This window comes from Chironomus tepperi, unplaced genomic scaffold (genome assembly GCF_022539635.2).
Source record: "Chironomus tepperi strain 1889 unplaced genomic scaffold, CSIRO-AGI_Ctep_v1 contig_85, whole genome shotgun sequence".
NCBI lineage: Eukaryota > Metazoa > Arthropoda > Insecta > Diptera > Chironomidae > Chironomus > Chironomus tepperi.
In genome coordinates this window covers 2,208,170-2,223,389 of record NW_027226207.1, presented here as the reverse complement: position 1 = coordinate 2,223,389, position 15,220 = coordinate 2,208,170, and the positions used below count along the sequence as shown (strand labels likewise).

The window sequence follows — 15,220 nt, the reverse complement described above, 5'->3', positions numbered from 1 at the left end:
ATAATAGATTCTTTAATTTTCAATTCCATATCTTCATTATTATTTTTTTTTTCTTTCTTTATTTCCTTTTCTCATTAACTTTTCTTCTTTTTTGTATTGTTTTTGTAAAATTCACACACGTTAACCATTTCAATTGACATCATCAAAAGAAATTGGTTATTTCCAGTAAGTTTTAATTTACATTGTATGCTATTCGATTATCATTCATAAGATCGCTTAGTATTTCTTTTCTTTTTTTTAATAATAATAGACTAGCTCAACTAAAATTGGATAATTGTCAACTTGAACTATCTTTAATGATCTACTATACTTGATTGACATTTAGGTTCAATTTGATTGATTTTAAATTGGAAGTTGATTGGAAGCTTTTCTTTCATTTTCGAAATTTGGATTTTTTACCTTCAAAATTCATTTCAAATTTAAATTTTAGAACTTTATTGACTTAAGTTTGGATTCAATAACTTAGTAGAGTTGGTTAAGGCATATAAATTTAGAGAAAGCTCAAAGAAAAGCAGGAAAACCTTAAAATTTTGTAATTTTCAAGATCCAGTGATAAGTTTTGATTAACATTCTGTTCATTTAAGAAGAATTTGAAGAAGCTTAGAAAAAAAAAACTCATTTTGCAATTCAACTCTTAAAGTTTTCATTTAAGTTCAATTTCTCAACTTAAAATCAATCAAATCAAATTGATAATTCATCCACATAACCTTAAGATTATACTGATGTACTTGCTAATCTACAAACACTGATTTGGATATGTTTCCAAAGTTTACCATGATCTACAATTTCTTAATAATTGAATTAAAATATCCAATTTTAGTGAACTGCCCAATTGTTTTGAAAGAAAACATAAAGAGAGAGAGAAAGATAGAGAGGAACGGATGATGTTTGCTTTAAATTAACACTTCTTCATATCTGTTTGTGCATATATAAATACAAAAGCAGAAAATAATAATTTTCTCGCTATTATATTCAAACAAAGTTATGGATATACGTGCGAATGTGTTGGGAAACATAATAATATATAGGATAACAAGAGAACAAAAGAGAGAATAATACTTTAGATTCATAGAATAGCAGATCTCTCTGATTGATCGCATCATCATGGACATTAGTCACCAATCAACTCTTGCTGATGCTCTGCGTATATTTTATTTTGTTGGTGACATAATGTGTGTTAATTTAATTTTATCCTATTTTCTAATATTTCTTTATTTAAAACATTTTTGCTGTTTTTTGTTATACACTCGAGTGAGTTTTATCGCTTAAGTGATGTAATATCTCTTTATCATCATATTTTTTTTGGTAACTTCGTGTTTTTTGCCTTCTTTTTTGCTTTTTTAAAAATAAAATAATTATAATTAAAACTATGAGATTACTGTTTGTTCTCATGGTAGTCATAGTGATTCTCATGACATGGTAACTAAACAGATTATTCAATGTTCTGGTTCTATTGAATAATTCATGGCTCTTAAAATTTATTGTAGGTTTGTTCTTCATTTAAATTACTTTAACATAACTAATAAGGAAAACAAGGTTTCATTAACTGGAAAGAAAACTCTGTGAGATTTTTTCATACTTTGTTCATTTCTCAACGGATATGAGATGAAATTTTCATGTGACTAGATCCAACTATATATGTATAACATTACTAAATTACTTTTTGTATTGATGATTCAAAAAAATTATGTCAAGTGTTTCATTAAATTGATATAAATGCTTTCTAGACGGATTTTTTTTACTTTTGCATCACTTCCTCAAATTGCGATGCATTCTTTGTTTCATTGGTTTTGGTATTTTTAGAAAAATAAATTTAAAATGGGATTTTTTTGGTTAGCTTAAAGTTGGTAAATTTGAATTGTTTTGAAAGATTTGTAAGGTTTCAACCTACATCAAAACCTTTCAATTTACTGAAAATATCAAAATGATTCAAATGTTCCAACTTCAAGCAATTTCATTCAAATAACTCAGCAATCACTAGAAAAATGCTTAAAAATGGAATTTCTCTTTTACATTTCAGACCTCAATGACTGTGTCTGCCTGAATCCTTTCATTAAAATATTATAAAAAACCAAAATAATATCTAAAATCATCATTTTTACAGCTTACTGACATAATTACTTCCTTTTTTTATCACAACATTAAGAGAAAATCTTTGCCATAAAGTTTCAATCATTCCATAAATATAATTTTATGGATTACCTTACTCATGCATACTCTAGGAAAAAAGAAGTATTTTATCTTACACCTAATGTCATATTGAGACACAGTAAATGATCTCTTTTATCACCCCAACCGCCATTCCCTTTACGAATTTTTTGCTTTTTTACAACACTCGCGACCGTTAACATCAGATTCTTTGGAAATAGTTGACCTGCTTTTGTTGCAACACTAATGACTTGTTGAACTTTTGATATCACTTGATTTGACTCGCAATTATTTTTCTTATGGTGTACGCCACATTCACCAATATGGAAAATACGTGGTCCACGCACAACCATTGCAAATAATTTCTTCTTTAGGCATTGATGACTAGTATGTTGAAGGGACCAATCCCAATTGTAATCTATATGTATGTACAGAAAATTAGGAAATAAATAGAAAGTTCTATAATTGATTAAGATCTATGACTTACCATCATATGAACAGAAATATTTTGCACAATTCTTTATTTGATGCCACGTGCTTCTATTAAATGCCATTCCCATGTTATGCTTACTCGATATCCATGGTGTTACTTCAACCTTATAAATTACACATTTTTTTCGTATATACAAACATGCTAGATTAATATTTTTTTTCAAAAATGTATTATAACTATTATTATTATTATCATTCACATTCAATGCAATTTGAAAACATGTTAAAAGTGATAGTGAATAGAACGTAACATATAAAAATGCATAATGTGTGATGCAAATGAATAAAAAACACAACGAATGGTATAGTTCCTAAAAATTACCACTTTTTTATGGTCAATGGCAATGAAGTTTATATGTGCTGACAAATATTGTTACTCAATTTCCATTATACGATGTTATCTTATGTATGTAGAACAAATTTGATGTAGTTTAGATAATTCAGTAGCGTAGATTTATTGACTCTAGTCACTTTGATAGCAGTTCTTATCGAGATTAAAATGAATTTATGATTTCGAGTCGTGCGACTGACAATATTTGACGATAATGTAATCGATACAATCTTATAAATATTTGCGATGTAATAAGAATGTCCATAAGACATTGTTTGCCAAACATCTTTATTGAGTTATCTCTTGGGATTGTTCATACAGTCGGTAGCAGTTAAAATGAACATTTTGGATATGTTCGTTGACTGAATTACTCTAACTTCAAATGTCTGTCCCCTCCTCTTCTCTGTACCATGACCTTACATTCAAACACCCCCACACAAAGCCTTGAATTTCCATTAGCAACTTTCCATTAAAAATCCCACAAGTTTCAATATACCAAGATTATTATTTATTGAACGATTTATCTGTCTTAATACGTAAAAGAAACAAAATCTAGAAGCATTCTCAATATCTTATGTTGCAATTCGAAACATGAAAATTCCATAAAACAGGCACAATTCTCAACAGACAATCTATCATTATTTATTTCTAGATTTGTATTGCTTTATGTGCATTAAATAGATAGAAATTTCATTTCTGCACAGGAAATTTACCAGACGCACAAAAAAATATTGTCTGGATTTCAGCACTTCACAGTTACGAGATACTAATTAATTACCAAACAGATCTTTGATCGCGCGCGGTTTATATTCGGTTTCTTTGTACATCTCATATAACTAATGTTAGCTTTTCTCTCAATTTTGTTTTATTCAAAAGTAATTAGCATGTTGTGTTTATAGAGATAGCTGTAGAGTTGCGTATTTTAAAGCTGTCGTCGGATATTACTTTGATATTTGCTTGTGAGAAATGGAAATTTAGGTTAAGTTAGGTTAGGTTAGGTTAAAGGCTCCACGGATTCTCGAAACAAAAAGGGTTCCTGGTCTCTTGTAGTCTAGCTCTCGGACTCGAAACCGAAACTCCGGGAAACCCTATTTAGCCCTTGAGCTCGAGTACAACTTCAAACTTCATATTAAAGTTGATTCCAACTCTGCCATTTTATCTATTGTAAGCTCAAACAGCGAATTTTCTGTTCAAACTAGATACAGCTGGATCTAACTGTGCTAAAAGCCAATGAAATATTGTCAAACAAAAAATATTTATTTTGAATAAATTCCCATTTTCTACATCTTGAAGATCAAATATTTGAGTAAGCTTTCAAATTACATCTTCAACATCCAGAAGACTGACTATTCCCCTTTATAAAATCAATATTCTAGTTAGTCCTAGTCATAAAAATTTCCCCCAATTTTTCCAACATTAATTACAATTTACTATAATTACATAATTATTACCATTATGCGACATCCAACTTGTAATAATTTTTAGGAAGCTATATCACGAGCAAGAATGTAAAGCAACAATAAACAATGACAAATTATAATTAAAGAAAATTTGCATTAAAAATAGTTTTTTTCCCACATGATAATGACAATCATATTGTGTGAATGCAAGTCAATAAATGTAGAAATTAACATATAAATAGAAAAGATAAGGTGTTGTAAATAAACAATAGAAATGCAGACAACATAACCGAACTAATTAATAATTTATTAATTATTTCCTGTGACATATGATTTAATGTTATTATTATCTTTCCATTCATTGAAAAAATTGTTTTCAAGAAGAAAACTGGAGATATTATTAGATATTGATTAAATTTAAGTATATGGATTTACATTATCAATTTGGCATTTACATTTGATTCATTTGAAACACGCAAATGAATGAAGGGAATTTTTCATGTTGTATAATAATCATCAGGGCTGGAAAATATTGCTGGTTGATTGGAAAATCGACATTGTCAGTCAATGCCAAAAGTTAATTTTAATCCGTTAAATTGCCTTTTGTAATGGATATCAACAGTGACTAATTTAATGACAATCAAGGAATTATTTTCACATTTCCACAATATGTCACGGAAATTAGGAACATTATTTTAATTTATTTGAAACTGTGTTGATTTGTCATAATTTTTAAGTCCAATTGCCACTTGAATTTGACACAAATTTTGGACTTTTTTTCATGAAATAAAATTTAACGGTTATCAAAATTTTAAATTTCTTTCAATTGAATTTTTCCCTCCAAAATTTTTCTAGGAAAATAATAAATTTGCACATTTTTTGTCATTTTATTCACAATCTTCATAAAGAAAGGATCAAAAGAGTGAGTATCTCAACAGCCTCAATAATATTAATAACATCATCATTTTTCAGATATCCAAAACGCGCTAATATGAATAAGTTTTACAAAAATTAAGAAATTAATTCACTTTTGAGATTTAACCAGTTTTACCACAAGATGCATGTAAGTGTCGCATTTAAGACACACTTGACATTAATACAGAGATACTCAATGTATTGCACATCCACTACCGAAGATTATGCCAACTTTGAGTTAAGAATGTATTGTAAAGAATAATAAAAAATGAAACAAGAATCTCATTATGGAAAAAAAAATCGATGACTAATGCGGGATCTATAAAGGCTTTTCACAACCCTGTGTATATGATAATAATAACATTTTTCACATGACATTGAAAATTGTTGATAAATGCTTAAATAAGATGAAAAATGGAGTGAGGGAAAAAAAGTATAAGGTAAAGTGCACGTTTATAACTTGTTATGAAAAATTATCATCACTCATAAACATGAAAGAACTGAAGATTAAGAGAAGAAGAGTTGAGTAGAAGGGAAAATTATCTAAGAATATAATAATGCTCATTTAAATGAAACGACATAATAATATAAAATATATAACAGAATAAAAAGTATCGACATGACATGACATAACAAGAATGAAAACACAAGGAACATAAAAAGAGAAGAATATAAAGTAAACGGATACAAAATGGAGCAAGATAGTTAAAGTCAAAGTATCATAAATCGTAAAAGACGATTTCATTTTATAGAAAAGAGCATAAAAAAGAAAATTTCTTTGTACATATTGTATATTTTTATATTATTATTCTACCTTCTGATAAACAGAATAAAGGGTCGGGACCGCCTGAAAAGCCCATGTTAAAGTTGTTGTCGTTTCAACATGATTTGCACGCAAATTTGCTCCATTCGATAAGGAATTATGATTTTGAGTATTTTTCGAATGTAATGCATTATTGCTGCTTAAACTACTGCCATAAAATGATCCAAATAAAGCTTTTTCCTGCATCAGCGATACGTGTGTATATTTTATTTTGAGTGTGGTTAATATTGGTTAATGGACACACATATATGATAGGAGGAAGGCAAAAAAAAAAGAGAAAAATAAACAAAAATAAACACACAAAAGAAACAAAATTAATGTGAAATTCTCAAATACTCTTATTGCGTGCTTATTGCTGCATATTATGAGAGTGAAGATTTAATGAATTGTTTTGTATTTTAAATTATTGGGTCAGTGATGTTAAAAGCTAGAATAATAGGGAATATGTTTATGATTTCCACAAAAATAAATTAGGTATGAAACTCTCTTTCCTGTCTTGTTATGGAAAATATAATTTGTTAATCTAATGTGAAAAAAATGTGTTAATTTTTTTCTGTATTCAATGATGTCGATTTGAATGGCAAAATATGAAATAATTTGTCAGCTTTCGCTCACCTTTTTATGATTGTTGTTGTATGTATAGTAATTGAATGTCTTTAAATATGTCCCCAAAGACATAACGTTACATTTTGAGCATAATTCATATGCTTTCAATTGCATCATTTTTAACAAGTAGAGAAAGTCTTCAGCAACATAATGATCTTCCTCAAGAAATAGCACTAAACCTGTATGGTATCTCGTCACTTCGAGTTGATCAAATACGCGATTTGCTTTCCACCTGTTTCAACAAAAATGTCAATGATAACAAGATATCTACTTTAAAAATATAGTTGATAGCCTTACCACCAATGATTCTTTGTTTGCGTAAAAGATGCTTCTCTATAATGTCCATAAAGATCTGGAAAATCAGCATTTTGACATTTAACAATTGCTGCTTGTTCTTTCTTCATATCTCGTTTGCAATCTTTGGGATCAGTACCAGGAAATTCATTTGGATGTGTTTGAATAGAAAATGGATAAAAAATTTGCATAACTTTACAAAAATCGATGCTCTGCACCAAATCATTAATTTCTTCATCGTAAAAATCGTGTGAAAAAATGAGTAATGTCTTAGAAATGTCTTTTGCTTGAGCTAAGCTGACTATTAAGTGTCGCAAATACGTTATTCGTTTGTGAACTTGCACCACAATAACGATCGAATCATTTTGTAATGGTCCAAAGACGTCCTCATTTATTATTGTCTGATATTCATTATATCGCTCAATAGACCGTTGAATATCACTTATATTTATCGCCTGATACCTATCGTTGTTTGTCGCTTGACTACTGTTTGTTGCTTTATTTTGGATTTGTTTGTTTTATTTGAGCCAGAAATAATCATGCGAGATAAAAAGAAATAACATAAAATAATAATACAGTAATTAGCATTGAATTGTAATGTTAGGTAAATTTGCTTTGTTCAGCGCATTTTCTTGTGATAATTAGCTGTATTTAATTCACTTTGCACGGATTTATCTAGATTTTACAAATTGATTTAAGTGATATGACAAAATAATTTAAATTGTCTAAAATAACCTTGAATTTCAACCACTTTTTCAGAACCTCATAAATGTCTCACTTTAAATTGTACGGTTTTCATATTAATTTAAATTATCCGTTAAATGTTCACAACCACAAACATTAAATCTGAGAATGACTAATTTAGCCACACATAATGCGCTTAAACAAACATATAATAGCCACCACATCGTTACTGCTTTCAATGTTTACAGTGTAGCAAGTGAAATCATGATTATTTTATTACTTTTATGTTGATTAAGTAATGGAAATACGTATTTACCTTGTGAATTGTTCCTCGGTTTGAGATATTTGTGAAGAACTTGAGGGATTGATTGGAGTATAGCTTGTGTTGTGTCATTACTGTTACTAGAAGATTCGGCATTGGAAGGCGGGTGGAAATCTACATTTAAGAATAAGAAGCACGAATGAATGAATGAATGAAGAAATACGCACAAATTTACTATATAGCTAGTTTGTGTAATGAAATGCACTGCACTTACCATAATTGATTACATTAAGCTGTACGACTATAAAAATGATGATGAAAAGAGCGATGGCTATGCGTATGAGTAAAAGTTGCTTCCGTCTTGCTAAAATTGTATATGGAGTATTCGAAATTACCAACTGAATTTTCCTCTTACTCGTGTATGGTGGATAAGCTAAATTAGTGAACAATTAATATCAAATTTTATGAAATATGAAACATCGTATTAGTCCCTTTTCACCAATTAATTTATTGTTATGTATACATAGAAAAAATATGACATAAAAAAATCAATGAAATTTTACCTCGCATAGTGGAAAATTAGGAAGTTAAGCCCTTTCTGATTAATTTTCTCCGTGAATTTTCGAAGTTTTGCTGCGGTTCTGGCAGACTAGACGGAATAAATGAATGACGGAAAAAGAGATATATATGTATGCTGTTAAATTGATTGATATAAACGTTCACTTCAATTGCATAAACTATTCATTATCATAGCATGCTATTATTTACAAAAAAAAACCAATATTAAACGAGGCGTAAAATTAAAGATTATAGAAAAATTTTCCAAAATATTTTCAGTCGCACTATATATCTATATTATTATATCACCAAGTATCAGTCATGTTTTGTGCTTTGTTTATAGATTCATACTTCTTACACACTAATCTATTGTTAAAAATAACTTTTGCCGAGATTTTTCACATTATCACTCAATTTTCACAAGGCTTTTCTTTCAGCTCAATTTTCTTATCCAAGGAAACTTTTTTTTTCTTATGGAAAATTCAACAAAATCACGTAAAAAGACGCAAAATTACCGTATAACTCCATAGCTGCACTCGAAAATTTACACTTGACGAGCGATTTGTAACTTGAACAGCATTTATTAACAAACTAACAAACTGTTTTCCGTAATTACAAGATTTTAATTAAATTGCGAGAGATTCACTTTTTTCTCTCTTTGCTGAAAACATTATAGCCGCACCGCCGTCAACAGTCACTATTTGAATGTTATGCAAATTTATTTCTATGTTGACACTTATGCTTACTATGATTGCTTTTTTAAATTTTTTGAAATATTTCCGTTAATTTTTCATTATTGAGATTTTTAAACTATTGTTAATTAACTTAATATGAGGAGAATATAAAGTTTAAATTAAAACATCTTTATAGAAATTCATATTTAAAAAAACCGTTAAACAGATTTAGGTACGCACTCAAAAACTTTACAAATGTTTTTTGTTTACATACAAAATTTTGAAATCATTTTAATTAAAAATGAATATTCTGCCACACAAGTCATGGCATGTTCGAACTAAGAAAAATATTGCAAGAGTCCGTGAGGATGAACGGAAAGCTGCTGAGGAAGAGAAGGAAGTCAAAAGAAGAATTGCATTAGCTGACCAAGAAGCTAAAATTAATTTATTAAGAGAACGGGCAGGATTTAAGAGACCAAATGTAACAGAAACGTCAAGTGAACATCAAGCAAATACATCAGTTGACTCTAATGAACAACAAGCACATAATTCATTTGAACCCAATGAGCATATTAATTTCTTTAAGGAACTTGAGGATGGTAAATATACATCAACAGCAGAAAATCCTGAGCGGACAGAAGAGAAAAAGCAGGAGAAGGAAAAGTATGAGAAGCAAATTGGATACTTGACATATCTTGGACAAGATACAAATGAAAGTCTGCGAAAACGTGACTGGTATGAGATGCTTCCAGACAGAACGGACAAGAATAATGAAGATGGCTCAAGAGTAGAAGTTTCACTACAGTCAAAGATATTACAAGATCCACTGACGTTAATGCACAGATATATGGGAACATCTAGTTCATTTAAACCCAAAGTCGTTGAACCAGAAAAGAAGGAACCGGAAGTGAAAAAGTATGAATCACTGCTAACAGAATCACTAAAGAATTACAGATTAAAGAAGAAAAAGAGAAAATACAGCACATCAAGTACATCCAGTAAAGACACATCACCTTCTAAAAAACGTAGTAAGAAGTCCAAAAAGAAAAAATCAAAAAAGAAGCATAAAAAGTCTAGCCGGAATTCATCATCTGACAGTTCTGATTCATCAGACGAGGAACTAAAAAGACTAAAGCAACAGAAGCTGGAAGCGCTAAGGAAGGAAAGGCTGAATAGAGAAAAGGTTGAAAGGGAAAAGGCAGAAAATTTATTGAGGAAATTGCGAGGTGAAACGGAACCGAAACAACAGCAACCAGAAGCTAAAAGTTATAAGCAGCGCTATAATTCACAATTTAATCCCGATATTGCTCGTCAGAATCAAGATTAATAAATTTTATTTATTTTTAACGGTTAATAATTTTTTTAAAAAACTTTTTTGAATCAAAAACAAGTCCAATAAAAAATTACAGAACATGAATAATCCATGTTCACGTGTGTGGCAAAATTTAAAGAATTTAAATCGCAAAAAAAGTTAATTTAAGTATAGGAGTAGTTTTTAAATAATATTTCAGAATAAAATGAATGGTAAGAAGGATGTCCTAGCACAGGAGCTCAAGTTTGCTAAGTTACTGGCGAGTAATGATCAGAAAATACGAAATAATGTTTTGAAAAGCTTGAAAAAATGGCTCAACACACGTTCCCAATCTTCCTATCGTAAGTAGCATTTTTTCTTCCTATCCTGCACATGATGCGTCATACAAAGTAAATAATTAAAGTACATCCGGTTATCTCAAATGATATGATTGAAAAATATTTAATTTTTGGATGAAAATTTTCATGTCTCGATTTTTCTCATTATCATGAAAAGATCCTTTATGCGTAGTAGTATCCTTGAATTTTCCATAAGCCTTATACACTAGACATGTATAGATCAAGGAGAAAATGAAAATTTCTCACAATACGGAAAAGAATTTAAACATCATGGTTTTTCCATTGATAACCCTCTTTTATAGGTATTTATAAATAGAAACAGCAAAAAGAATTATCATTAAATACTTCCACCTATTTAAACTGTACTGTATTTATATTAATTAATAATCTCCTTTGTTTATATCTATTTTGTAGAATTCAGTGACAATGATTTTCTTCGCTTATGGAAAGGACTTTATTACTGTATGTGGATGAGTGACAAGCCATTGGTACAGGAAGAATTATCAGAGGAACTTGGATCATTGTTACATTGCTTCCCCAACATAAAAATTGCCATTCAATTCTTCCAAGCTTTTCTCGAAACTATGTGCATAGAATGGTTCGGTATTGATCAGTGGAGAATTGACAAATTTATGATGGTAAGTAATGCGGCCAATATATCAGCAAGCAAATGACCTTGATCTCCATTTTAAACGAGAAAATGTCTGTGTACAAAATTATTATTTTGTTGCAGTTAGCATTTTCATTGTGAATGTTTTTATTATTTTTGTCTGTCTGTCAAAAACCGTTTTTTTTAAATGTCAAAAACTAATTTGAATTTTTGAAAACCGTTAAAATTTAAAATTTTAAAAATCCGTTATGCGCTTTCTAAAATTTAATTAATAATAATTTTTACTTACACTTTCAGTTGGTTCGTCGAGTAACACGGCAAATGTTGTTTGCAATAAAAAACGTCGAGTGGGAAGACGAAGCATTAAAGTTATTTTCAAATGCATTAAACAAGACAGTTTTTCAAGTCAACAAATGCCCAAAAAGTCTCATTTTCCATATTTGTGATTTATATATCGAAGAAATTGCAAAAGTAAGCGACGGAGAATTAGCAGAAGATCGCACACACCTTTTAATTGAACCTTTCCTTGTTTACTATACAAAATTGAATGATCCAATTGCATTGAATCATGTCGAAAAGACAATAGTAAATCAATTACTATTTCAAAGCAGCCTTGGACAAGAATATCAAGAGAAGTTTGATATTTGGAAGCAAGCAAACTTCCCAACAAAATCTATCGATGATTTAGAGATTAAATATCAAGTTCGTGGAAATAAAAGCAGTAATGACGACGATATGAGTGATGGACAAGAAGAAGATTTAGAGGAACGTCCTTTAGATCCTCGTGCTGGACGTGTTAATGTATCTTTAAATGAAATACCTTTTGATGCATTAAAATTCGCAGAAGCAATTGAAAATTTAAGATACAAACAATTTGCAACAAGCAAAAGCCGCAAAGGATTAGCACGCATGGCTGATCATTTCCGTAGATTTGCTAATGATATTTTCCCATTGGGAGTTAAAATTATGCCACAAGAAAATAATGACGATGATGAATCTGCAATAGATTTAGACCTTAAAGCTATTCAATTAGCTGAATTTGAAAAGAAATTAGCAATTGGCGATGTTGATTCAGAAAGCTCTGATTTTGACGAAGATTTAGACAACAGGAAGCATGGAAAGTTGAAACGGAAAAATAAGGATGAAAATACAGTTAATAATAAAGTCAAGGAAAAGAAACAAAAGTTGTCAAAATTACACAATGAAAGGTTTTTCAAGACAAAAGAAGATTTTACTCAAGACACAGTTAATGCTCAGCCAGAAGAGGAAGAGGAGGAACCAAAAGCTGCTGACATAAAAATCAAAAAGAAGAAGAAGAAGGTCACAGAAGAAAATACAGAAGTTCCACGAAAAATCAAAAAACAGAAGCGAAAAAATCTTCCAGAAACAACAGTTGAAGAAAAAGAGCAAGAAGTTGTCGAGGAATTGCCAAAAAAAGCATTGAAATTGAACAAGACATCATCGCCATCAGCAAAAGGGTCAACACAGCCGTTCCAAGTAACAGATGAGTGGTCGGAGCCATTAAAAGACGGAGAAGTTGAAATGTTTGTGCCATCAAGGAAACAAAAGTTAAAGGCATTACAGCAAGCAGAGGAAAAAGAGAAGAAGTCAAGTAAGTTGGTGTTAAATCCATTTGCAAAAAGCAGTGGATTAGGCAAAAAATCAAAGAATAAAGGAAGTGCTGACGACACAGAAGCGGCAACATCATCACAAATTTTTGCCACACCGCCGCCACGCATAAAGCTTCAAGAAAGCAGCACATCTAAAAGTAATGGTAAGCGAGTAATCATTGCTTTAAACAAAAATATTGCCCAATCTGAAAATGACTACATTAAGCAGGTTAAAGACTCACCCAACTTACCAACCAATAATTTGTTATTGAAACCAAGTAAAAGTCTGCTGAAACCAAATGCTCTGCCAAGTCCGATAAATCCATTCTATAAGAAAAAGTCACTAAAAATGGACTTCTAAAAAAAGGCATCGTCCTGTACACATTATGGCACACATTAAGTATCAGTAGTAGCATATATCTCAGCGGATCCTCAAAATAACACATGAGTTAAAATAATTAAGTAGATATGCTTATAAGCTCCCCTCGCTTATTCTTCTAAAAAACACACAAAAACTTTTCATTGGTAAGTCTTAGAATTTTCCTTTTAAAAATGAGCAATTTGAAAATTTATTAAAAAAATCTATTTTTCTAAAAAATTGAAAAAATTGGCAAAATCAAAAAAAAAAAAACTTTTACACATTTCATATTTTTGTAAATTTGTTAGATTTATATTTGAAATTAATTAATTAATTAGTTATCCAAGAGTTTTCTTATGCTCATTTATCATTATAATTGTTTGATGAATAAAGAAATTAATGAATATCTTTATAGAATTTTTCCCGAAAGTTTTCTTTTTGTATATAATTAAGAAAATCAACATAATAAAAAAAGAATTCATGAAAAACACTTAACACCATTGCTTGTGCTTATTACTTTCCTTTTTTCAGGTCCATACTTTTTGTGATTTTTAACGGACATTTTTTTTCAAATTTTTACATGCTTTTTGAGTCTTTGAAATACGTTAAAAATTTAATATTTTTAAAACTAACTTCATATATTGAATCCTAATCATTGACTAACTGCATAACCCACTGTGTTCCTTCATGTTTGACTACCTATCGTTAACAAAAGTTTTATTAATGCTTATTCTAAAGTTCAAAAAAAATTTTGAACCTAATATTCCAAGAAAATAAAGTTTAAATTTCGAAAATACGTTATTAACTGTTAGTATATTTATAACCATAAAAAGTTTTTATCCTGAAATAAATTTGTAAAATGGCATCTACATCTGAAAATAAGAGTGAACTGGAGTGCCATGATTTGTTTCTGCCTGAATCATTAGTCAGACTAGTCATTAAAATATGTAAATCGTATAATATATCGAAATATGACCAATTTTCAATCTTGGACACGTTGAATTTTGCATTATTTAATAATTTTAAGAACTATTCTACGCATATGAATACATGCAGAGATGAAGAAAAGATATACACAACGATCATAAACATAATACGGTTGTGTGAAAAGTTCAATAATTCATCATCCAGCTTTGCTAAGAAAATTGATTTGATTTTCAAGGAGCTTGGAATAAACAAGAATGTCTATAATGTATCGGAACTAGAATCGTTCAAGCTGATGAATTATGATGTAAAGAGCCCAGTTGTTTTGGAAGGAATTTATGATTTGGTCGACAAACATTTGGACAAAAATGAACTGAAGAATCAAGTATTTGGCTATGCTAACGACGTCCTTGTTCTTTTTTATTGCTGGAAGAGCACCATATACGATGAGTAATCAACTAACAGTGTATTTTGAGCTAACAAAAGGATATTAACGATTTTTTTTTACAGATTCTTGAAAACCATGAGTCATGAAGATTCGATGAAAATCATCAAAAATCAAAAGTTGCAAGCCGTTGCAGTATTTTTCGTTGTGTTGAAGATCATTAACATTTCTGAATGCAATGAACTATTCGAAAAGATCTGCAATGATATGAAGGAAGAAATTACAGCAAAGGAAGTGAATATATTATCTGCTGTAATTTTTGGATTGATCCAGAAAAATAAATCGGTTTAAGACTGCATGACTGCATGAGAATAGCTAAATTTTACTTGTTTTACTGTGCAATCAATATTTGTTTATTTCAGCATGCTAGTTTGAGTGTAAAAATATTCTCGTAAGATTAACGGTCATTTAAATTTCAAAACTGATCAACGAAATC

At 29.8% G+C, this 15,220-nt stretch overlaps 3 protein-coding genes across 7 annotated transcripts; 2 read left to right on the top strand and 1 right to left on the bottom strand.

Moving 5' to 3' along the window:
- Positions 1–1,135: 1,135 nt before the first annotated feature.
- Positions 1,136–9,191, bottom strand: Mgat2 (alpha-1,6-mannosyl-glycoprotein 2-beta-N-acetylglucosaminyltransferase). 3 transcript variants are annotated; one of them, XM_070634625.1, is made up of 9 exons: positions 9,029–9,191; positions 8,519–8,604; positions 8,230–8,319; positions 8,010–8,129; positions 7,013–7,505; positions 6,725–6,947; positions 6,101–6,289; positions 2,636–2,744; positions 1,136–2,566 (listed from the first exon to the last, which is right to left on the bottom strand). In XM_070634625.1, exons 2-9 carry the CDS (start codon positions 8,523–8,525, stop codon positions 2,238–2,240), a joined length of 1,560 nt encoding a protein of 519 aa, XP_070490726.1. In that variant the 5' UTR covers positions 8,526–8,604; positions 9,029–9,191; the 3' UTR covers positions 1,136–2,237. The 3 variants fall into 3 exon arrangements, with proteins under 3 accessions (XP_070490726.1, XP_070490725.1, XP_070490727.1); XM_070634624.1 differs by having other exon boundaries at positions 8,230–8,388; positions 9,029–9,190; XM_070634626.1 differs by lacking the exon at positions 6,101–6,289 and having other exon boundaries at positions 8,230–8,388; positions 9,029–9,189.
- A 202-nt stretch (positions 9,192–9,393) lies between these two features.
- On the top strand, positions 9,394–10,631 carry LOC139086236 (leukocyte receptor cluster member 1 homolog). Its single transcript, XM_070634628.1, has one exon. It carries the CDS (start codon positions 9,489–9,491, stop codon positions 10,512–10,514), a length of 1,026 nt encoding a protein of 341 aa, XP_070490729.1. The 5' UTR covers positions 9,394–9,488; the 3' UTR covers positions 10,515–10,631.
- Positions 10,593–13,832, top strand: Nnp-1 (Ribosomal RNA processing protein 1 homolog Nnp-1). 3 transcript variants are annotated; one of them, XM_070634623.1, is made up of 4 exons: positions 10,593–10,840; positions 11,252–11,475; positions 11,745–13,221; positions 13,287–13,425. In XM_070634623.1, exons 1-4 carry the CDS (start codon positions 10,705–10,707, stop codon positions 13,289–13,291), a joined length of 1,842 nt encoding a protein of 613 aa, XP_070490724.1. In that variant the 5' UTR covers positions 10,593–10,704; the 3' UTR covers positions 13,292–13,425. The 3 variants fall into 3 exon arrangements, with proteins under 3 accessions (XP_070490724.1, XP_070490723.1, XP_070490722.1); XM_070634622.1 differs by having other exon boundaries at positions 13,284–13,421; XM_070634621.1 differs by having other exon boundaries at positions 11,745–13,832.
- The last annotated feature ends 1,388 nt before the right edge of the window (positions 13,833–15,220 follow it).